At 42.7% G+C, this 23,914-nt stretch overlaps 1 protein-coding gene across 1 annotated transcript in view; it reads right to left on the bottom strand.

Moving 5' to 3' along the window:
- LOC126419718 (diacylglycerol lipase-alpha) overlaps window positions 1-23,914 on the bottom strand; it is a 582,321-nt gene that overhangs the window by 327,200 nt on the left and 231,207 nt on the right. Inside the window, exon 11 of the mRNA XM_050086898.1 lies at window positions 15,000-15,223. Coding sequence (XP_049942855.1) covers window positions 15,000-15,223 — 224 coding nt within the window. The remainder of the gene's footprint in view (window positions 1-14,999; window positions 15,224-23,914) is intronic.

Here is a 23,914-nt window from a genome sequence, read left to right as displayed (position 1 = left end):
AGCAGTAGTCTAGCAGAGGACGGACAAGCGTACTGTTGCCATTTTCCGTAGTAGACCTGCTGCATCTTCTAAGTGTTGTCCCAATAAAACGCTGTCTTTCTTTGCCTTCCCCACGACTTTGTCCACGTGATCTTTCTAATTTAAGTTGTTTGTAATTTTAATTCATGGTATTTAGTTGTACTGATAGCCTTTAAATTTGTGTGATTTATCGTGTAACCTAAATTTATCGGATTTATTTTCGTACACATGTAGACGGCCTCACACATTTCCTTATTCAGAGAACTGCCACTTTTCGCCCTACACAGATATCGTGTCGAAGCCATTTTGCAATTGCTTTCGATCTTCAGATGGCTTTACTATATGGTAGACGACAGCATCATCTGCAAACAACCTAAGTGCTACTCAGATGGTCTCCTACATAGTCTACGTTGATTAGGAACAGCAGAGAGACCAAACACTTTCATGGGGAACGCCAGAAATCACTTCTGTCCTACTCTATGATTTTCCATCGATTGCTACGGACTGTGATCTTTCTGATGGCAGTCACGAAGCCAGTCGCACAACTGAGACGATACTCCATAGACGCGCTTGAGAGGGACAGAATCAAAAGCCTTCCGGAGGTCTAGAAATAGGCAATCAATTTGAGATCCCCTGTATATAGTCTACTCTGCTTCGTGCGAATGAAGAGCTAGTTTTATTTCACATTAACGATATTTTCTTAATCCCTGTTGACTATGTGCCAACTGTTAATTGGTACCTTTGAAGTAATTCGTAATGTTCGAGCACAGGATATGTTCCAAAATCCTACTGCATATCGACGTCAGTGATGTCTGTAATTCATCGGGTGACTTTTATTTCTTCCGCTTCCTTTCTTGAGTATTGGTGTGACCTCTGCAACTTTCCAGTCATTTGGTACGGATGTTTCTTTGAGCGAGAGATTGTATATGGTTGATAGCAGGCTCTAGGATTTACAACCATAAAATTTATGCTCATTTGTCTATTCACACGCAGTCACATACGTAGGAGTCGGCAGAAGAAAATGCTAACGCACATTTTAGTAAAGATTTATCTGACCAAGTGATGTTGTGTTTCCGAATTGACCACATGCTGGTAACAATTAGTTTCATATGTACCTCTAGAAAATACTGTCTAATATAAAATTACTTACGGTAATTGTAGTCATGATCTTGTCTTTGAATTTAAAGAAACATATAACACCCACCAACGCAAAATATGCTCTTGTGGGCTAGCAATTTTCTTCCGTTGACGTATTAATGTCCAGCATAAGTGGATCAGTTGATTTTGACACATTGTTACGCATTGTTAAGACGCACTAATGCTTGTTGTGCTGTGTCAGATTCTAAGAATTCCTACATGTAGTAAAAGAAGTATTTTTTTAATGACTGATCTGAGTTTAAATTTAAAATCCTTTAGGTCTGTCGTCTTTGTGGTATAGTTTTGTCGAGAGGGGAAACTAACGTTAATTAGTTTTTTGATCTTATGTCATGGTGGTGTTGTCCACTTTATTGATGTTTTTCTTCGTAAAATACAGTAGATCAAGTACGAGTTGTCATGGAAGAAGTAATACACTAAGTTTCCCAAACAATAGTTTCCACACTTCTTTCTACTGTTTGGACAGTATTATTCTGACTGTATTCTTTTAGAGTTCAAACAACTTCACTGTCTGTGTACTTTGTTCCCAAAACAGAATTCTGTATCGAATGAAAGAGAGCGTAGTAAACTGATGATACTGATAATCGCTACATTTTCTGGTGCTCAGGTCATAACACTACTTTGCTGTTTGGTACTGGATATGTCAACGTGGCCTCTCTATGACAGTGTGACATTAAAGTCCAAGAAATCTAGTTTCATTAGAAAATTCAACGTGGCTAACGTTAAGTGATATAGTGGGAACCACTGAAGTTTTATTTTGGTCAGTACGAAAGGTTGGGTCAACAGTTTTGTTTATATTAAAGAACAGTCAGTTTGATTTAAGACATGAGTTTAGTTGGGCTGCACTTTTGTTCATCAGAGTCTGGAGTGGTTAGTTTGCGCCAGATATAACTGTGGCGTTACCAACAAAGAGAATGGTTTTGTTGCTGGGGAAGTTCAAAGGAAGGTCATTCATGCAAAGCAGAAATAAGAAGGGCCATAAAGCTGACCCTTGTGGACCCTATGTTTTATGGTTTGTATACACGAAAGTGCAGTACTGGAAATTCTGGAAGACTAGATGTCCCTCTAACTAAGGGCTCACCTTCTGAGGATGTTATGTTTCCAAGTAGGGAAGGAATTAGCATATTTCATCAAAATATAAGAGGTATTAGAGATAAAGTTAGTGAACTGCTAATAGATGTTGTCTCTGAAATTATTGGTATATCAGAGCACCACCTAAATAATTTGATAATTCGGAGGCTTCCTTTACCAGGCTACAGATTAGCTGGCTGTTTCTCAAGAAGTTCCTTGCAGGGTGGGGGAGTGGCTCTGTACGTAAAAAACAGTATTCCATTTGAGTCCATAGACGTATTACGACACTGCACTGAACAGATATTTGAAAGTTATGCAGCGTTAGTTAAATTTAGTGAAACTATACTTGTAATTGTTGTTGTTTATTGGTCCCATAACTGCGGCTTCAGAGCATTTTTGCTCAAGCTACAGTGGGTTCTTGATTCACTTTGTAGGAAGTACCAGAAAGTAGTTATATGTGGTGACTTCAATATTAATTTTGTGTATGATTGTGCAAGAAAAAGGATGTTGGTAGATCTCCTAAATTCATATGATCTGATGCAAACGGTGTTTTTCCCAAATAGGGTGCAGGGGAACAGTAGCACAGTCATAGACAATATTTTTATTCATTCTTCATTACTAGGTGGGCATTCTGTTAGTAAAGGCGTGAATGGCCTATCAGACCATGATGCACAAATTTTAACACTAAAAGGCTTTTGTACTCAAACCAATGTCATATTTAATTACAAACTATGTAGGAAAGTTAATCCAACAGCAATAGAGAGTTTTTAAAAACTTGTCAAGGAACAAGAGTGGAAGGATGTTTACAGTGCCGATAATATAGACGATATATGCAATGCTTTCCATAACACATTTCTCATGCTCTTTGAGAGTTGCTTTCCATTAGAACATTCTGAACGGGGTAGTAGCAGTAACGGGCAGCCCGGGTGGCTGACTAGTGGGATAAGGATATCATGTAGAATAAAGCGGGAATTATATCAAAATGTTAGAATTAGTCACAATCAAGCTACAGTAGCCCATTACAAACAGTACTGTAAGGTGCTTAAAATGTTGTTAGGAAGGCAAAGAGTATGTGGTATGCAAATAGAATAGCTAATTCACAGGATAAAATTAAAACCATATGGCCAGTTGTGAAGAAAGTGTCTGGTCAGCAGCACAAGGTTGACGATATAAAGTCAGTTGGCAGTAATGATATTTCTGTTACTGATAAATCAGATATATGTACAGTATTTAACAATCATTTTCTGAGCATTGCTGGTGAATTAAATAAAAATTTAGTCTCTACAGGGAATCATATAACTCTCTTGGCAAATGCCTTTCCGAGACTGATGTCTGAAATACTCCTCTGTGATACAGACAAGAGGGAGATTAAGTCAATAATTAAATCACTGAAGACTAAGGACTCTCATGGTTATGATGGAGTGCCCAGCAGAATATTAAAGTACTGTGCTGCACATGTCAGCCCTGTATTTAGCCATATTTGTAATTTTTCTTTTAGGAATGGCCAGTTTCCCGAACGATTAAAGTACTCAGTAGTAAAGCCGCTTTATAAACAGGGATGGGTCAAACAAAATGTTTCGAAAGCTTGGCATATTTTTTGATTTAGCCAAGGCATTTGATTGTGTTGATCACAGAATACTGCTCCAGAGGTTGGACCATTACGTAATACGGGGAGTAGCTTACAATTGGTTCACCTCTTACTTTAGCAGCAGACAGCGAAATGTCATTATTCACAATGTTGAGAATGGCTGTGATGTGGGGTCTGAGAGGGGTACAGTCAAGTGGTGGGCTCCCCAGGGATCAGTGTTGCGGCCACTCGTGTGCCTTATTTATATAAATGATACGTCCTCTAGTATTACGGGTAACTCTCAAATATTTATGTCTGCTGGTGACACTAACTTGGTAGTATAGGATGTTGTGTGCAACAGTGGCTCAGTTTCAAATAGTGCAGTTCATGACATACGTTCATGGCTTGTAGAAAATAAACTAACACTAAATCACAGTGAGACTCAGTTTTTACAGCTTCTAACAAACAATTCAACAAAACCTGACGTTTTAATTTCACAGAATGGGCTTATGATTAGTGAAACTGAACAGTTCAAATTTCTAGGTGCTCAGATAGATAGTAAGCTGTCGTGGAAAGCCCACGTTCAGGATCCTGTTCAAAGACTTAATTTTTACTATTGGAACGATATCTGAAGTGAGTAATCGTTCGACACGAAAATTAGTCTACTTTGCTTATTTTCATTTGCGTATGTCGTATGGTATTATGTCCTGGGGTAACTCTTTCCGTTCTAAAAGGATATTTTTGGCTCAGAAACGGGCGGTTCGGGCAATAAGTTGCGTAAGTTTCTCGAACCTCTTGTCAACCCCTGTTCACGAGTCTGGGTATTTTCACATTGGTCTCTCAATATATATATTCCTTACTGTCATTTCTTGTTAAGAGAATATTGTCACAGAAGAAACCGAGTAGCTCCGTGGTGTAGCGGTTATGATACTGAACTGTTACACGGAAGGTACTGAGTTTAAAACTCAACTGGACTGTACAATTTTAATTTGTAGAAGTATTCCTAGAAGTATCCACAAATGTTAATATTCATTGTATTGGAATGTTCTGTAGCTCTATATGTACTGCATGTGTTCTGGCCGGAGGCAGTTCGCTCCGCGATCTTGTATGCGCAAGTGCTGAATAAACCTTCGTGAAGTGAAGTTAGTGTTCATCATTCATCTAATTACACCTCCTTCTAGATGACGTTATTGTGGTGGAGGCGCTGGGTACTGGAACTTATTATCGACGACACAGCGGCTCCAATCAGGCCACGACAGAGCCGCCGTTTACGTGGCGAGAAACCCGAGTTCGAGCCGTATTCAACAGATCGCAATGTATCGTAGACAGAAGAAGAAGAAGAAGAAGAAGAAGAAGAGGACGTCACGATGACAGCAACTGTGTGCCACCACATGAGACATCCTTCCGGGTTCTCTGGTGACGATAGCCAAGATCCAAATAAGTGGGTGAAGGTATATGTGGGTAAAGCCAGATTTAACAAATGGGATGACTAATTGTGTTTGGCTAACGTATTTTTCTACTTGGAGGGCACTGCCAAGCAATGGTATGAGAACAAAGAGGAGAAGTTCACAAGCTGGGAAGTATTCCAGGAGGATCTGCACAAGCATTTGGGCGACATATAACGACAGAAATGCAAGGCTGAAGAGAAATTAAAGTGCAGGGCACAACGTCCTGGAGAAAATACAGCATCCTACATTCAAGACGTCTTAAAGCTGTGTAAAATAGTGGATCCTAGAATGAAGGAGGAAGATAAGGTTGCACATCTCATGAAGGGTGTTGCTGAGGACATGTATCAAGCCCTACTCCTCTAGGAGGTTTCAACAGCAGACGCCTTCATAAAATGGTGCCAGTATATCGAGACAATCCATCAAAAAAGAATTACATGCAAGGAGTTTGAACGGCTTCCAAACATTGTATCGATGTCTGTGATGGAGGAAGCAACTGAATTCACAAGCCTTCATCGTCAGAAATTGAGAGAGAAAGTTCAGAAGGCACTTGGATTGCACGGCGAGCAGAAAACCGAGACGCTTCAAGAGGTCATAAGGGGAGAAGTAGAGCAGACACTCAACACAATCTTTCGTCCTTCATTTCCCTTAAAAACGGTGAAAAAGTCGAGACCCAGGCGAAGTTACGTTACTACAATGCCGCTTGAGGAACCTGTTTGGGCACCAAGGAGGACCCAGGAGAACCAACCAGTACGTTTCCACTGTGGACGACCGGGATATGTGGTGCGCTATTGTCGGGAAAGGCGGCGGATATTTGATGACGCCCGCGCCAGAAGACAGCAGACCGATCTTAGCCGAGGCCAACTCCGGGACGACGAAGATGAACAAGAAGATGTGGACGCAGGGCGACGTAGGTCACCATCGCCGCAAGCCAGCCGCTGGAGAGGACGCTCCCCAACAAGTCGATCAAGGCCCCCATCGCCGTTTAGAAACTCCAGCCGATCACCTAGCCGCCGCAACCTGGAAAACTAAAGGGTGCGACCTTCCTTGGTGGTGAAGAGAAAAATCCTCCGCCGTCGATCACTACAAAAATGATAGGAAACTACGTCGATATCCTCATGGATAGCCGACCAGCCCAAGTTCTTGTGGACTCTGGAGCATCATATTCAGTCATTTCGGAGCAGAAAACCGTATTCGTCGACAGCAAAACATCTCTGCTCAAGGTGGCTAATGGGAAATATGTAAAACCTACAGGAAGATGTATCATTCGTGTGGGTATAAGTGGCCATACATAGTCCTTAGAATTCATCGTCTTACAAGAGTGTAGTCATGACGTCATTCTCAGATGGACTTTTTGAAAACTTCTCAGGCAATTATAGATTGTGGTCGCTCGAAGATTATGCTAGACGAGATGAGATACTGTGGACAGGAAGATGCGCATCCGAGTGTGTGGAGACTATGTGTGCTGGATGAAGTGATCATTCCTGCAGTCAGCGCTAGAAAGGTAGCTTCGTTTCATGACATGCATAAACCCACGGATCTTGTAGAGGAATGTAAGAGAAGCATACCACTGGAGAATAAGTTTGTCATCCCAGCCTCTGTCGTCTCGTTAAGAACGGATTCGGTGAATTGTGGATAGTTAACGGTCGCCGAGAACCGCAGATCCTTCCAAGACACATGTGTGTAGCAAACGCTGAGCCGTTACTGAAGAACAGCTGACCGTTACTGAAACCTCCCATGCCTAGTCTGTGGGCGAAATTAGCGCTACCACTAGGAGACAAGATCTTCCAGCTCGATTATCACCAGATCTCACTAAGAAGCAATTTGCCATTCTTCACGAGTTCTGTGAATACTTCAGTCCACAGGTGAAGCGCAAATTAGAAAACTCGACGGTGACGCACCGCATTAGCACTGGACCATCAACCAATAAGTCAGAGAACGTACCGTGTGTCAGCAACGGAACGTCGAATAATTCGCAACGAGGTAGAGAAAATGATGAAGAATGACATCATTCAGCCTTCGCAGAGCCCATGGTCGTCACCAGTGGTCCTCGTCTGGAAGAAGGATGGCCGTTGGCGTTTTTGTGTTGATTACAGCAAGCTTAATAAGATAACTACAAAGGGACGTTTACCCTCTTCCACGAATTGATGTACACTAGACTGTCTGAAGGGGCTAAGTTTTTCTCAACCATGGACAGGTACTCGGGATACTGGCGAATCGAAGTAGATGAGGCTGTCACGATAAAACTGCATTCATCACCGCTGAGGGCCTGTACGAGTTTAAGATAATATCGTTTGCTTTGTGTAATGCACCAGTAACTTTTGAACGGATGATGGATAATCTTCTAAGGCACCTGTAGTGGACGATGAGTCATTGTTATTTAGATGACATTATAGTGTTCTCAGAAACATTCGATGAACATATAAAAAGACCGAGGGTCGTTCTTAAGTGTCTCCAATAAGGCGGACAAACTTAATCCAATAAAGTGTCTCTTTGGAGCAAAAGAAATCTAAATACTTGAACACCTTGTGTCAAACGAAGGTGTGCGGCCAGACCCAGAAAAGTGAGATGTATTACGGAATTTCCTATTCCAAAAAGTATTAGAGACGTGAGACGCTTCCTAGGATTGTGTTCTCATTGCCGTTGTTTTATCAAAGACTTTTGTATCAAAGCCAGGCCACTCCCAGAGTTGTTAAAAGCTGATGCTATATTTATCTGGGCTGGTGCTCAACAAGATTCTTTCGATGTTCTGCGAAAAGCTCTGACGACGGACCCTGTACTTGGTCTGTATGATGAGAGAGCACCTACAGAACTACACACAGATGCCAGCGGGTATGGGATCGGTGCCGTTCTGATGCAAATTTCGGACGGAAAAGAGAAGGTTATAGCCTATGCATCTAGGACACATACAAAAGCCGAGAAAAACTACTCAACTACAGAGAGAGAATGTCTTGCTGTGATCTGGGCCATGTGCAGATTTCCACAGTATCTCTATGGAAGGCCATTCACAGTTGTTACAGACCATCATTCACTTTGTTGGTTGACAGGTGCTAAGGATCCAACAGGACGACTCGCCAGGTGGGCACTACGTCTTCATGAGTATGGAATTACCATAGTGTACAAAAGCGGAAGAAAACACCAAGGTGCCGACTACCTCTCATAAAACCCTGTGCAAGATCATCAAGATTTTGATGAAGATAGTGAATGTCTCGCTGCATTCCAGGGTCTCTCTGCTGAGCAGAAAAAGGACGCCAAGATATCTCAAATTATGCTTCAATCGGTCAGAGGATGTGAAAGGACAATTTAGGGTAGTTAATGAATCACTTTGTAAGAAAAACTTCGTTCCGTTTAGAAAGAGGTGGCTACCAATGATTCTTAAATACATGCGCTTAGTTTTTCTACAGAAATTCCATGATACATTTGAGGCCGGACATTTAGGATTTATAAGACATACGATAGAATCCTCAAGAGATTTTTCTGACCAGGTTTATTTAGGAGTGTCCGTCACTATGTGTCGCACTGTCTAGAGTGCCAGAGGAGAAAGGCAGTTACTCGGAAACCACCTGGTGGACTCATACCAGTTACACCACCCGAAACGCCTTTCCAGAGTGTTGGTATTGACCTCCTCGGATGATTTCCAACGTTTGCTAGGGGCAATAGATGAATTATTGTTTTCACTGATTATCTGACACGCTATGCCATTACAAAAGCCGTGAAAACAGCCGAAGCATCAAAAATGGCTCTGAGCACTATGGGACTTAACATCTGTGGTCATCAGTCCCCTAGAACTTAGAACTACTTAAACCTAAGTAACCTAAGGACATCACACACATCCATGCCCGAGGCAGGATTCGAACCTGCGACCGTAGCAGTCGCGCGGTTCCGGACTGAGCGCCTAGAACCGCTAGACCACCGCGGCCGGCGCCGAAGCATCCGAGATAGCCAAATTCATCCTGGAAGACTTTGTATTAAAACACAGTGCCCGAAGGTAGTTAATTACGGATCGAGGGAAAGTTTTTCAATCGAATCTTGTGACAGATAAACCGTCGGTGCAACATTACTCATCACATGACGACTGCCTACCATCCACAAACTGACGGGCTTACTGAACGTCTTAATACGACCTTGGCCAACATTGTTAAGCAGAGCAACTGCGATGAGGTGCTACCTTTCGTGACGTTTGGCTACAACACCGCCAAACAAGACACCACAGGATTTACGCCATTTTTCCTGGTGCATGCACGTGAGGCGACTACGACGATGGACACTGTGTTTCCGTCACATCCTGATGACGCGGACGACGACTACATCGACCAGGTGTTAACCACAGCTGAGGAAGCTCGGCAGGTGGCTCGAGTCCGCACGCAGCAGGCTCAAGAAAACTATCGCCGAAGGTATGACGCGGGCCATCACCGTGTTGCCTACCAGCCTGGAGACCTTGTCTAGATCTTCACTCCTTTTCGGAAGGTTCGTCTCTCAGAGAAGCTCCTGAAGCGCTACTTTGGATCTTATAAGCTTGTAAGACAGTTGTCTGGTGTTACTTATGAGGTTGAAGATTTCGACCCCTACACAAGACGACGAAAGATCAGAGACACGGTCCACGTCCTTAGAATGAAGCCCTATAAGGATCCTGCCACCCAGGATAAATTCGAAGACGGAAGGTGACGAAGAGCGTAGCGGCAAAAGAAGTTCTAAGAAGATCACCGCCAGGGAGAACATCAGTCATCATGAGTCGGAGTATGCAAGACCGACGACTCGTTCCCGGACTATGGGGATGTGACACCGAGGCGCTGTTCGTTTAAGGAGTGAGCACTGTCGCAGAACTAGCTCCGTGGTGTAGCGGTTATGATACTAAACTGTTGCATGGAGGGCCATGAGTTCAAAACTCAACTGGACTGTACAGTTTTAATTTGAATATTCGGTTCGAGTACATTCTAGAAGTATCCGAAAATGTTAAGAATCATTGGACTGGAATGTTCTGTAGCTGTATATATACTGCATGTGTTCCGGCCGGAGGCAGTTAGCTCCGCGCTCTTGTATGTGCAACTGCTGAATAAACCTTCGTTAAGTGAAGTTGGTGTTCGTGATTCATCTAATTACACCTTTTTCTACCTGACAAAATTAGCTCATTCCCAAGAATAAGAAGCTATTACTCAGTTAATACTCTGAAGAAATCGAACCTGCATTTGGATCATACTTCCTTAACTCTTGTGCCGAAAGGTGTGCAGTATACTGCTGCATCCATTTTCAATAAGCTACGAATCGAATTCAAAAATCTTAGCAGCAATCCACGCGCTTTCAAAGCGAAACTGAAGAGTTTCCTCATGGGTCACTCCGCCTATTCTGTCGAGGAGTTCCTTGAAAAATTAAGCTGATTCTTGTTGTATTGTTGATTGCTTTTACTTAAACTTATGGACTGGCTTTTTTTGGGGTCATATACATTTACTTTTATCTGTTATTACTTTTATGTTGTAATTTCACGGATTGACACGTTTCATGACCTTGGAGCCTTGCTCCTCAATTTGGTCCTACGGAACTTGACGTGTAAATAAAATAAAATACATTTATTTGAACATATTGTTCTTGGTCTTAGAGATAACGTTTAATACACGGGAACTCTATGCATGCTTACAAGTGCAAACTGATAATGCATGCGAGAAAAAATTTGTTCATCAATGTTGTGATCAACATTCTGTAAACTATGAAGTATAAAATTCCAGGACCCAAACGGGTTTGGTTCGAACTGTCTCATGGAGTATGATAAATAAATAACAAAGTATATAAATGGAACGTGGGCAAATGGAAAGATGAGAATCGAAGCATTTGAGATTAGATGCATAATTAGAGGTCATGTCGCCACTACCACGTTAGTAAAGTTGTCTATATTGTGCACACGTCATTTCACCATCCAAAATGTCATTTTAGTAAAGTCGTTTTATTTCTGCATATGTCGTTTCACCATCTTGAATACCATCTGATTAAAGTCGTTTATTTTTCTACATATGTCATTTCACCACCCTAAATACCATTTAAGTAAAGTCCCTTATTTTTCTACATTCGTCACTTCCCAAATTTTTTACTTTGAGAGAATGAGGTAATATGAAAACTAAGAGTGTCGAAAATGATAAGGAATTATAGATAACTACAATCTGTGTTTAACATAAAATACTTTTCGGTTAACTATGTAGAAAAGAAGACTGATTTCCAGAATGTAGGGGGAAACGATAGAAAAAAAACCAGCAAAATCCACATTTACACACTTGCACAGCAAATTGCTGCTGATCTGTGTTCACAATCGCAGTGCTAAACGAAATACTGATAATGATGAGTGCACACTGTAATTTCATATTGTGTAAAATATGACGTCCTTGAAGTTTTCAGAGTTTATTGCTACTATAGTTCTTGTGCATGACATGCGCACTTCTCAAATTTTGGGACGAAACTTTTTCAAATGTTTAGAATCTCTGAATTTCGAACCTGTATAAGTTATGCTAAAGCGACACACTAAAAACTGATGTAAACAAATGGTTCAAATGGTTCTGAGCACTATGCGACTTAACTTCTCAGGTCATCAGTCGCCTAGATCTTAGAACTAATTAAACCTAACTAATCTAAGGCTCTGAGCACTATGGGACTTAACAGCTATGGTTATCAGTCCCCTAGAACTTAGAACTACTTAAACCTAACTAACCTAAGGACATCACACAACACCCAGTCATCACGAGGCGGAGAAAATCCCTGACCCCGCCGGGAATCGAACCCGGGAACCCGGGCGCGGGAAGCGAGAACGCTACCGCACGACCACGAGCTGCGGACCTAACTAACCTAAGGACATCACACACATCCATGCCCGAGGCAGGATTCGAACCTGCCTCCGTAGCGGTCGCTCGGTTCCAGACTGTAGCGCCTAGAACCGCACGGCCACACCGGCCGGCCCTGATGTAAACAAATTGTTATTATTGTTATACTTATATTAGAACATTTTATATATTTTATTAATGTTATCGTATACATCTGAGGCATGTTATAAGTGGGGGTGTTGACTCCAAAGTGTATTTTTTTTCCTTTTTTTGTTGGTCGTGTGGGGAGGCTGTGAAAGATGATGCCCGTTATATTCATCAATCTTCTGTATATTCTGTTTTCAAGTAGCTCTGTCTCGCGAACAATGTTTGCTGTTATATGTGTGGCACATTGATTGGCTCCCACATATTCACCGCTGCTTCGGCTACACGGCAGTGTCTACCTGGGGCCTTTGACGCGAGAGTTTCTGCGGCCACTGACTAGCGAGGGCGTGATCCCAACACACGGCTTCCCGGTTTGGAAGGAAAAGAAGGCGTTCAGTTCCATGCCGATTCAGTGTGGGCTCTGGAGTGAAGTTATAGGCAACCACGTCATAGAGTCGCGTTCGTGCTTCCTACACACTCGTGTGTAATATGGTTTGCTGATGAGAGTGGCAGCATTAAGATGTACTGAGAGGAAGAGAAGGAGCCATGCATGAGTGCAGCAATGGGCTTGTATTGACGAAGTGATAATGAGAAGCATACAGAGCTCCTCTCTATGGGTCTGTTCAGCAACACAAGAGAATACACTGCTGGAAAAAAAAAGTATATCTGGAAAGATGGTGTCGATTTTGATCCGGCATGGCAGAAAGGCCGTACCCGACATTTCTTTTCCTGATTTCTTACTTCGCCGAGCGTTTGGCTCTGCCATACATTCCCAGAGTGACTGACAGAATCGGCCTTTTACTGCGCAAACACGGCGTAAAGTTAATTTTCAAACCGACAAGGAAGATCAAAGAATGTCTTAGATCGGCAAAGGATAAAAGGGACCCACTTGCAGTGTCGGGAATATACCGCTTACCATGCACATGCGGAAAAGTTTACGTCGGAATGACTTGACGATCAATCAACACCAGGATGAAAGAACATAAGCGACACTGCAGGTTGGGGCATGTGAAGAGATCGGCCGTGGCAGAGCACGCGCTGAGTGAGACCGACCATGTAATAAAAATTCTCCGATGCGGAAGTTCTGGCTGTGGAGAAGCAGTGTCACACGCGCTTGTTTAGAGAATCTGTAGAAATACAAAAACACGGGAACGCGCCAGGTACATATAGACTGCGGCCGCGAGCTCGGCTCCAGTTCACCACCGGCAATGGAGGGTGAAGCTTTGACAATGCCAGCCACTCGTGCTGGCGAAACGTCAGGAAAATCATCAGACGAACGTCGGCTGAAGAACCCGAGACAGAAGCAAATAGGCAGTTTGTCAACAAGTGGCTGCGAAAGCCTTAACAATTTTGTACAATTTATTTATTTATTTATTTAACCTGGCAAGATTAGGGCCATCAGGCCCTCTCTTACATCTAACCAGGCATTCTACTTATTTTACATTCATATGTTTCAGTAGTCATGTTAAACTACATCTAGTACAAAAAGTGAAATAAACGATTACAAAGGCACACCTAGAAAAATACATACATATAGAGTTTATACTCGTGTCATAATTAGACATTATTGAAGAGACAGATTTTAGATAGGAGTGCTAGCAGCAGGGAGTATGAGGGAGACTGATGGTGAAGGGAAGAGAAGAACAGAGACATGATGAAACATAATTAAGGAAATATAAAGGAAAAGAAGATTGCGTGGCTAATAGAGATAGAGGAAGAGGAAGGCATCTCAGGAACAAGAGAGGAGACACTAGCTTTGCTATTTGACAGATGAGAGAATTGGCCTTGTACATTAATTTCGTGGAGAACGTTATGAGGATGATAGTAGGAAATGTTTCAGCTTCTTCTTAAAAGCAGCAGGGGATTGAATTTTGCGCAAGGTGAGGGGCAGTTTGTTCCAGAGGCGGACAGCGGCAACTGAGAAGGAGTTTGCAAAAGTTTTTGTTTTGTGAGTGGGCACAGTTAGGATACCAAATAAGAGTGACCTCGTGTTTCGATTATGATGGCATAACAGGTTTTTAATCTCTGAAGCAAGGTACTGGGTTGCTTGCGCGACGAGGAGTCGCTGAAGTAGACATAGAGTGTGGTAGTCACGCAATTTATCCGGCCGCAGCCACCCTAGTTGGGAGTATGAAGCACTAACATGATCATATCGGCGAATGTTGCAGGTGTAACGCACACAGACATTCATGGTTAGTTCTAGCCGTCTTTTGTTTTCACTACTCATGCCTTGTTGAATTACATCACAATAGTGGAGGTTCGGTAGAACGAGTGCTTGCACGAGCTGACGTTTCAAGTCTTGTGGAAATATGTTCCGAAACTTTTTGAGAGCATAGGGACAAGCAGACGTTTTCCGGCACACTGCGACTGTATTCTCCGCCCATTTGAGATGCTCATCCAAAGTGACACCGAAGTTCTTAACTGTTTTCCGATATGGTATTGGAGTACCGTCGAGGAAAATAGGAGGTAGCCGTTCGCGCAAATCTGAACTTATAAATTTCTGATGGGCTATTAAGATTACTTGCGTCTTTTTTGCATTTAGTTTAAGCCCCAGGTTTTTCGCCCACGTCACTGCTGAAGACAGACCATCATTCATCTGAGCGATTGCAGTGTTTACATCTTCAGGTCTGACGCTTAGGTAGAGCTGGAGGTTGTGCCAAGCACCAATGGAAAATTCAGTTGGTGTTTAGTTTTAACAGTTACTGAAATTTCTTAGACTACACGACAAGTCTGATCTGATTACAGCTGCGACGAGTGTCCAGACTGTGAGCAGTAGTGGCGAGTGTAGGGACTAATTACCTGAGGGTGCCACCGGGCGGCGAGTAGGCGAAGCAGGTGAGCGTGGGGTGGTGCTGGCGCAGCAGGATGGCCAGGATGGCGGCGGTGCCGGCGCCCAGGCTGTGGCCCACCAGCACCAGCTCGAAGCCGGCGGACCCGCGCTCCGGGTCGTGCCCGAACGCAGCCTCCAGGATGCACTCCTCGCGCAGCTTCTGCCGGATGTACTCGGCCGCCTGCACCATGCCCTGCACCACGCGCCACACGCCACCGTCACACACAGTCCAAAACACACCGTGTAATACGTGTATATTTCTATTGCCTATTGTCAAACCACAATATATGAAGGATGTTTACATTTTAATAATAGGATTAAGTAGGAATAATTAATATTTGTCATGTAGGAAATAATTGTGGTAGCAGGGAATGTCTGCACCAAAGTATTGTTGACAAGAGAGACCGCAAATTGATATAATTTTAAAAAGGGGGGGAGAGACCGCGTATGGATACATTTTAAGAAAAGAGCGGGAAAGACCGCGCATTGATACATTTTGTAATGGTAGCAGAGGGTGTCTGCACCAGAAAGCATTGTTGGCAGGAGAGACCGCACTTAAGCGTTCGTAGGAAGTCAGTAGTAGAGATGGGCAAACTGAAACACGTAACTGTTTCGAAACAAATGAAACAGTACAATGAAATGTTTCGATGCGCTGTTTCGAAACAGTGAAACAGTTTATGTTCTGTAATCTAATAAACCTACACATTTTACCATCTTGAATGTCTACTGTATAAGTATGTCCATATAAACACAAATGAGGTGCGAGAGCGCTAATCATATCGCAGAAAGTATGAAACTATCACTTAGGCGTCTTAGCAATTTCGTATTTCCTGCAGCAAATGCGCTGCTTTCGTGTCGTGTGACTTTCATACTTTTCAATTGGCTGAAGACAGCCATAGCTGAAGACGGAAGAACCATCACGAACGGAACTGGAGGTGGGAGCAAACTGCAGAAACAACGGATATGCTGCTGGGATTCCCACATTTCGTTAGTATGGGTAATATACCCATCCTGCCCATCCTGCTAATTTCCATGCACACAGAGGGAATCAATGTGGATAATAGGCACAGTGACTATAGACTCACAAATAACGCAAAATAATTCGAATAAATAACAAAATATAACAGAAAAAATTTTTGTCTTGCAAGGTGTTTCGAACCGTTACTATAAATTCACCATGCTTCCCAGCCTTTCCCGTTCACCATTACACTATCAGTGATATGTCAAACAGATTGCTTGCAATTATACCTACATCAGATTTATGTATCTGTCTAATAACTGTCACTCTACGCCTTTTTTATTCAAAATGTTGTAGGCTTACTTGCGTTAATATGATTACTGTACATGAACAGAGAAGCGTGTGTTATAAAAAAAGTGTAATTTAACAATCATTTTCACATATTTATTATTTTGAATGTGAATAATATGCGTTGTTTTATTGTTTGGTTAGTGTTTATAAAGCAGATGTTACGCCATTTTGGAATAGGACAGTCAGCTAGAAACGAAGCTTTATTTTCGGATATCTTAAGCTTCATGCTATTGCTTGTCAAAAAGATTTCGACACTCTTGAAAGTGTTTCATGAAATGGTATGTTGTGTTTCAGTACCTGTGCCGAGCCCGAATCTCGTCCGACACAGAGCGGAATGAAACATCACTGTTTCGATACAATTAGTCCGTTCTAAGCACAGGTGGACTGAAACAGCTTTATTTTGAAACAACTATACAGTTTCTGTGGCTGGCTCGAGATCGAATCTGGTCCGGTTAACCGAGACAGGGGCGGAATGAAACACCACTGTTTCGAAACAGTGAACCACAGCCGTTCCGAAACACTGAAACAGTTCCACGTATCGATACACTGTATCGAAACATAGAAACAGTGGCCAAGTCTAGTCAGTAGTAAGCGAGATGTGAAGCGAGTTGGTAGCAGGTCTGAAGCGAGAGGTTGAGAGGAGCAGTGTGCCTGCCAGCCACCAGCTATGATTTACAAGAGATTATAAACGGATGTACGGAGACATCAACTAACTATTATCATAAGAGGAACTAATATTATTGAATTATTTTCTTTGCGAAACTCAAGACTACTGAAGGTATGTTTGCGAAATGCTAGTTGTAAGATTATTGTAAAAAGTAAGTCCCATTTGAACGTTTGTAAAATCATTTCATTACCAACAGTAAATATTTGAAGCGTTTTCAGAGTATAATTAATTTTTGACAGCAATGTTGCATTACTGATTGTAATCCATCCCAAAAACCATCAACATAAAACTTTGCAAAAATTTTATTGTTGTCAAGAAAAAGTGTAACTATGAATTACGTAATTTCAGTCAAATTAATTAAAGAATAACGTCAGCTTTGATAATAAAGAATAACGTCAGCTTTGGTAATAAATACAGCCACTTATTATGACAACCCACCAGCAGTTAATAGAGTACAGTAAACCAGAGTTAAGTATATTCATGTCGCAGTTCGATGTAGCAGTCAGATGGCGATCCAGTAACAGTAAAAAAGGTAAGAAACAGTTTTGGGCTATTGCAGATAACGACTGAGGGCCACGACGACGACACATTCTATGTTTCGTCGAAATAATCAGAAAATCGCTTTTAATAAGCAGCAATTAAATTTGTATGCGAAGATTGAGAAAGAGAATAAATTTCAAAGGGAAAATTTCATTTGTTATTATTAAGCAAGAGATAGAAATCCTAAGGGAAAGTTACATAGGTTATTGTAAAAGGAAAGCATATCATTAACAAAAGAGATATAGAGGAGACGGGAAGGTTTCAACCGTCCACCTCAGAGTGGTCTAGGAACTGAACTGAAATGCGATGCTGTGCTGCGAATTTGAAAGTAAGTGTTACACTACCAAATTCTCCTTGACAAAGATCTCTGACGTGGCACAAAAGGGGGTATTACAATGTCGTCAAGTACACGCTGGAGCAGATAAAAGTAGCCCCTGTAAGCATAAAGGAAATGCAGTGAAATTGCAGAAACGAAGAACTGAAATGAACTTACCATTTGTTTAAAATGAAAAATACATTACAAAATTTTGTGCATGGCTGCACGTTAAGAGACCGTGAATAGTTACAATTGAAAGAAAACAGCTCTCGGTCACTATTTTTAACGAATTAACCGGGTTTCAACACTGCTAGGAGTGTCTTCCTCAGAATTTAAACCAAAGAATGGTCTATAATATGGTCACAGAATTATGACTAAAAACATACGATACAGAGTGTAAGTACAGAATCATCGTGAAAGACTGGCAGTACTTATATGTCATTTATAAAATAATAAATATGCCAAAAGGGCATTAGTCACAAAGATACCACGTCCAACGCATTCTCCGAAAGAAATACCATTGTAACGTTGCTTTTTCTACTAATAACGATTTGAAAAAAAACTTCATTCATAATTTACATTCTATTCGTTCCCCTTTAGAAAATTCTGGTATCTACAAAATTGTCTGCGATACTTGCTCCTCTTACTATAAAGGACAAACAGGACGTGCCTTCACTACCAGACATAAAGAACACTTGCTAAGAAAAAACGGCACTAGCCCCCAAAATTAGTCGTTTGCCGACCATCTTCTAATTACAGGTCATTCACCTAAAGCCATCTGCGATAGCAACATTTTGTACACCGAAAAGAAAGGGTTCATATGGTTCAAATGGCTCTGAGCACTATGGGACTTAACATCTGTGGTCATCAGTCCCCTAGTACTTAGAACTACTTAAACCTAACTAATCTAAGGACATCACACACATCCATGCCCGAAGCAGGATTCGAACCTGCGACCGTAGCGGTCACGCAGTTCCAGACTGAAGCGCCTAGAACCGCACGGCCACACCGGCCGGCCAAAAGAAATGGCATAGACTAGATATTCTAGAAGAATTAGAGATTTTCAAACATCTCGCTCGAAAGGATAGCCTCATGCTTAACGAACAGCTACAGTTACCTAACAAAAAAAATTTCAACGGTATGAAGCCGTTACTCGATATCTGACTTCGGGTCTCCTTGTGCAGGTTACTGGAATGTTCATTTCCTTCTGAGGTAGTCCTATGTTTTCTAATCATCAAATGTTTCTTGGCTGTATTTCACGTCAGTATTGCTTTCTACAAGTTGTCATTCAGTCCTATCTACATTTTCAAATGATGTTTTCATGTTTTACCTTACTGTTATGAGCTTCGATGTAGACAAAATGTTATGTTGTATGCTACTATCAAACAAACATTGCTTTCCATTATGTACCAAATACTGTTCATTTATACTCATTTCTGCCTACATTTCAATGTAAAGTAGTCTAATTTTATCTACGGCTACTAGATGGCGCGCTCGTTGCAGAGCCATTTTCACCTGGCCGCACTTGTTAACGCGGGCACCTCAAGTCCGTTTGCAACCTGTAACCGCGTAGGTAACGAGGAGCCCTTAGTGGCTCCACATGAATATCTTTGTGACCAATGCCCTTTTGGCATATTTATTATTTTATAAATGACACATAAGCACTGCCAGTCTTTCACGATGATTCCGTACTTATACTCTGTATCATATGTTTTTAGTCATAATTCTGTGACCATGTTATAGATCATTCTTTGATTTAAATTCTGAGGAAGACACTCCTAGTAGTGTTGAAACACAGTTAATTCGTTGAAAATAGTGAAAAATACATTTATAGAAGATGCTCAAAATTACTCCTTGCAACAACAGTACAAGTCTAAGCATATTCAGATATGCCCCCCCTCGCCTCCCTCCTATACTGGGCCGCCCGCATTGCCAACCCCGCAGACCCCGCCGGTCAGCCCGCACACTATTCGTTCGTTTCTTTCGTCAGTCGACTCGACTGAATCGAGCTATCGAGTAGTTGTACTTCCGTTATGTAGCACGCGCGACCGCGTCATCGTATTTTATACGTTTCTGTCTGGCACATAGATAGCTAACACCTACGAGAAAAGTCGCGGCCATTCTAGTGATCTCGATGCATTATTCTGTCTGGCATTTGTTCGAGAAAAGTCGCGAATGTTCTACTGCTTTCTTGTACAGAGAACCTTCGATACGTAGCGTTATGAATACGGACTGCTCGCCAAATACGAAGCTAGTTTACATTCAGAAGCACAAATATTAAGACTGAAGAATGAATAAGTAAAAATTCCTAGTTGTAGGAAGTCTAAGTGTGAAGATTAGTTAAGAGTGACAGTGATCATTTGAGTGTCAAGTAATAATAATAATAATAATTATTATTATTATTATTTTTACTAATAATGTAATAACTGATGCGTCTGTCTCCTGGAAGAATAGGTGCACAGAATTCATCATTGGAGGAAGAGAACCACAACTGTAACTTTCTTTGTATCATATGACGGCATTACCTTGAATATGTGTATTTCTTTCTTTCACTTACGCCATAGTCCCACAGCGATCGCAGGTTCGGCGTGGTTAGAACTGATTTGGCAGTGTTAGGTTTAGTGGTGGCTGGATGCCCTTCCTGCCGCCACCCAGTACCCCCCAGGGATGGAATCAGAGTACCCCAAATGTCTGCATCTAGTGTAAATCGCGAAATAGTGCGAACGTGTTTCAAATGTCTGCGATGCGTGTAACTGAGGCGGAACGTGGGGACCAGCCCAGTATTCACCTAGCGGCATGTGGAAAACCGCCTAAAAGCCACAGCCAGACTGGCCGGCACACCGGCCCTCGTCGTTAATCCGCCGGACGGATTCGATCCGGGGACGGAGCGCCTACCCGAGTCCAGAAAGCAGCGCGTTAGCAGTCTCGGCTACCCTGGCGGGTGCCTTGAATATGTGTATAACCAGTGTAAATAAAAATTTCTTAAACTTTGCATGTGACTTGATTTTTTTTATTGCGGTAAAAGCAAAGGTAGCTCAAGATATCTTTAGCGCCGCTTCCTCGAGGTGTTTCTGTATCCGCCACTGGATAAACCCAGCGTGAAGTTCGGATAAATATCGATGGCGTAAACCTTACGGCTGATGTCGTCTTTCAGTACCTTTATTGTATGTGCGTTTGTTTCATAGATTTTCCTCTTCAAGTGTTCCCATAGGAAAAATACATGTTGTTAGATCGGACGAAAGTGGTGTCCATGAACACTTGCTGTTAGTTCTTTCCTCGCTGAAGATGTCGTGGACTCGTTCCAGAGATACGTTAGACCCGTGGCACGCTGTCTCAACTTACTGCAAGAAGGAGTATTGCCTCTCATATTCAGTGATTTGAGCACAAATTGTATCAAAATTTTCCATATGCGGAACCGTGTTGAGGGTAGTGTCAAAAAATATTTTTGGACAGGGACTGCGGACAGGTGGTGTGCGGTGGGAGTGTGAACCGGCCGTCGGGCGTACGGAGATAGTCCGTGCAGTTGCGATAAAGTTGAGTCCCGGACGGCGCAGCGGTTACCGCACCTGCCTAGTAAGCAGGAGATACCGGGTTCGAATCCTGGTCCGGCACACATTTTCGTCCGTCACCGCTGATACCGTGTAATATTCTTTGCAGCTGACTGCAGTGATCCCCCTTTAACTTACGAGGCGTGTTTTTTTTTTAAGTAAGTACCGTTTTGAGATTAAAAAAAGACGGGCTAAGATATCTCAACAATTTTATTTTTACACGAAAGCCTGTACCTTAATCTACTTTTCTACATAATTTCCGTCAATACTGAGCCACTTGTCATAACGTTGTACCAGTTTTTGGATACCCTCCTCACAGAAGTCTGCCGCCTGACTTGTTAACCACTGCATCACCACTGTTTTGACTTAGTCATCGTCTTGAAGACACTGACCGCCCAGGTGTTTATTCAAGTGCTGAAACATATGGTAGTCACTGGCCGCAAGATCGGGGCTGTACGGAGGATGATCTTTCCCATCGAAAAGATGTGATGAGATCTTTGGTCTGATTCGCCACATGCGGACGGGCACTGTCTTGCAGCAAAACGATGCCCTTGCTCAACTTCCATGGACTGTTGCTTTGATTCTGGTGTGACGTAAGCCACCCATGTTTCATCGCCTGTAACAATTCGGGTTAAGAAATCATCACCGTCGTTGTGGTACAGCTCAAGGAAAGTCAATGCACTGTGTAAACGTTTGGTTTTGTGCACATCCGTCAACAATTTCGTTACCCAACGTGCGCACAATTTTCGGTAATTCAAGTGCTCGGTCACAGTGCCATATAAAACACTACGAGAAACATTAGGAAAGTCATTCCGTAAGGAGGAAATCGTAAAGCGTCTGTTTTCTCTCACCTTATTGTCCACTTCCTGCACCAAACTTTCATTGATGACCGAAGGACGTCCACTCCGTTGTTCATCATGCACCATTTGTGCGGCCCATTCCGTCACTCATAATGTTTTCTCCGTAAACTGCACAGATATAACAATGAATATTGATCGCTTTTAGGACTTTAGCACTAGCCATGGACCTTGCCGTTGGTGGGGAGGCTTGCGTGCCTCAGCGATACAGATGGCCGTACCGTAGGTGCAACCACAACGGAGGGGTATCTGTTGAGAGGCCAGACAAACATGTGGTTCCTGAAGAGGGGCAGCAGCCTTTTCAGTAGTTGCAGGGGCAACAGTCTGGATGATTGACTGATCTGGCCTTGTAACATTAACCAAAACGGCCTTGCTGTGCTGGTACTGCGAACGGCTGAAAGCAAGGGGAAACTACAGCCGTAATTTTTCCCGAGGACATGCAGCTTTACTGTATGATTAAATGATGATGGCGTCCTCTTGGGTAAAATATTCCGGAGGTAAAATAGTCCCCCATTCGGATCTCCGGGCGGGGACTACTCAAGAGGACGTCGTTATCAGGAGAAAGAAAACTGGCGTTCTACGGATCGGAGCGTGGAATGTCAGATCCCTTAATCGGGCAGGTAGGTTAGAAAATTTACAAAGGGAAATGGATAGGTTAAAGTTAGATATAGTGGGAATTAGTGAAGTTCGGTGGCAGGAGGAACAAGACTTTTGGTCAGGTGATTACAGGGTTATAAATACAAAATCAAATAGGGGTAATGCAGGAGTGGGTTTAATAATGAATAAAAAAATAGGAGTGCGGGTTAGCTACTACAAACAGCATAGTGAACGCATTATTGTGGCCAAGATAGACACAAAGCCCATGCCTACTACAGTAGCACAAGTTTATATGCCAACTAGCTCTGCCTGCCACCGTTGGATAAGCAGCTGCAGCAGCAAGTCGTATACTCCTAGCTCGCTCATTTTTTACATAGTTTAATTCTTAATTTCTTTGCGTGTTTTTGGTACTTGCATTGTTTAATTCATAAATTTCGGGCGTATTATAGTATTTGAGAGTTGTAGCATCGCGTTTTAGTACCTGAATAGTGTGAATTCGCTTAGTCTCCTTCCGCCGCCGAGCAGTGTCAGCAGTGCGCAAGTAGCAGCATTACTGCATTTACTAGGCAATCTTGCATTTTAATAACCGTTTAAATTTTGTTGATTTGTTTCCGCTCTCTGTAGATTAGTTCAGACGTTCTTTGCAAAACAGTTTTTAGCATGGATAGGGACTGCAACTGCTGTGTTCGGATGCAGGCTGAGTTGGCATCCCTTCGCTCCCAGCTTCAGGCAGTGTTGGCTTCGGTCACACAGCTTGAGGCTGTTGCCAATGGGCATCACTGTGGGGGTCCGGATGGGGGTTTGTCGGGGACGGCCAGCTCGTCCCACGCATCCCCTGATCGGACTACGACTGTGGTTGCCCGGGATACTGCTCGCATTGAGGCTGATCCCTCACCTGTGGTAGAGTGGGAGGTCGTCTCAAGGTGTGGCAGGGGGCGAAAGACATTCCGGAGGGCTGAACGGAAAGCCTCTCCAGTTTGTCTGACGAACCGGTTTCAGGCTCTGTCTCAGGCTGATACTGATCTTCGGCCTGAAATGGCTGCTTGTCCT

Source organism: Schistocerca serialis, chromosome 9, assembly GCF_023864345.2.
Source record: "Schistocerca serialis cubense isolate TAMUIC-IGC-003099 chromosome 9, iqSchSeri2.2, whole genome shotgun sequence".
Classification (NCBI taxonomy): Eukaryota; Metazoa; Arthropoda; class Insecta; order Orthoptera; family Acrididae; genus Schistocerca; species Schistocerca serialis.
This window is presented reverse-complemented; position numbering and strand designations above follow the sequence as displayed.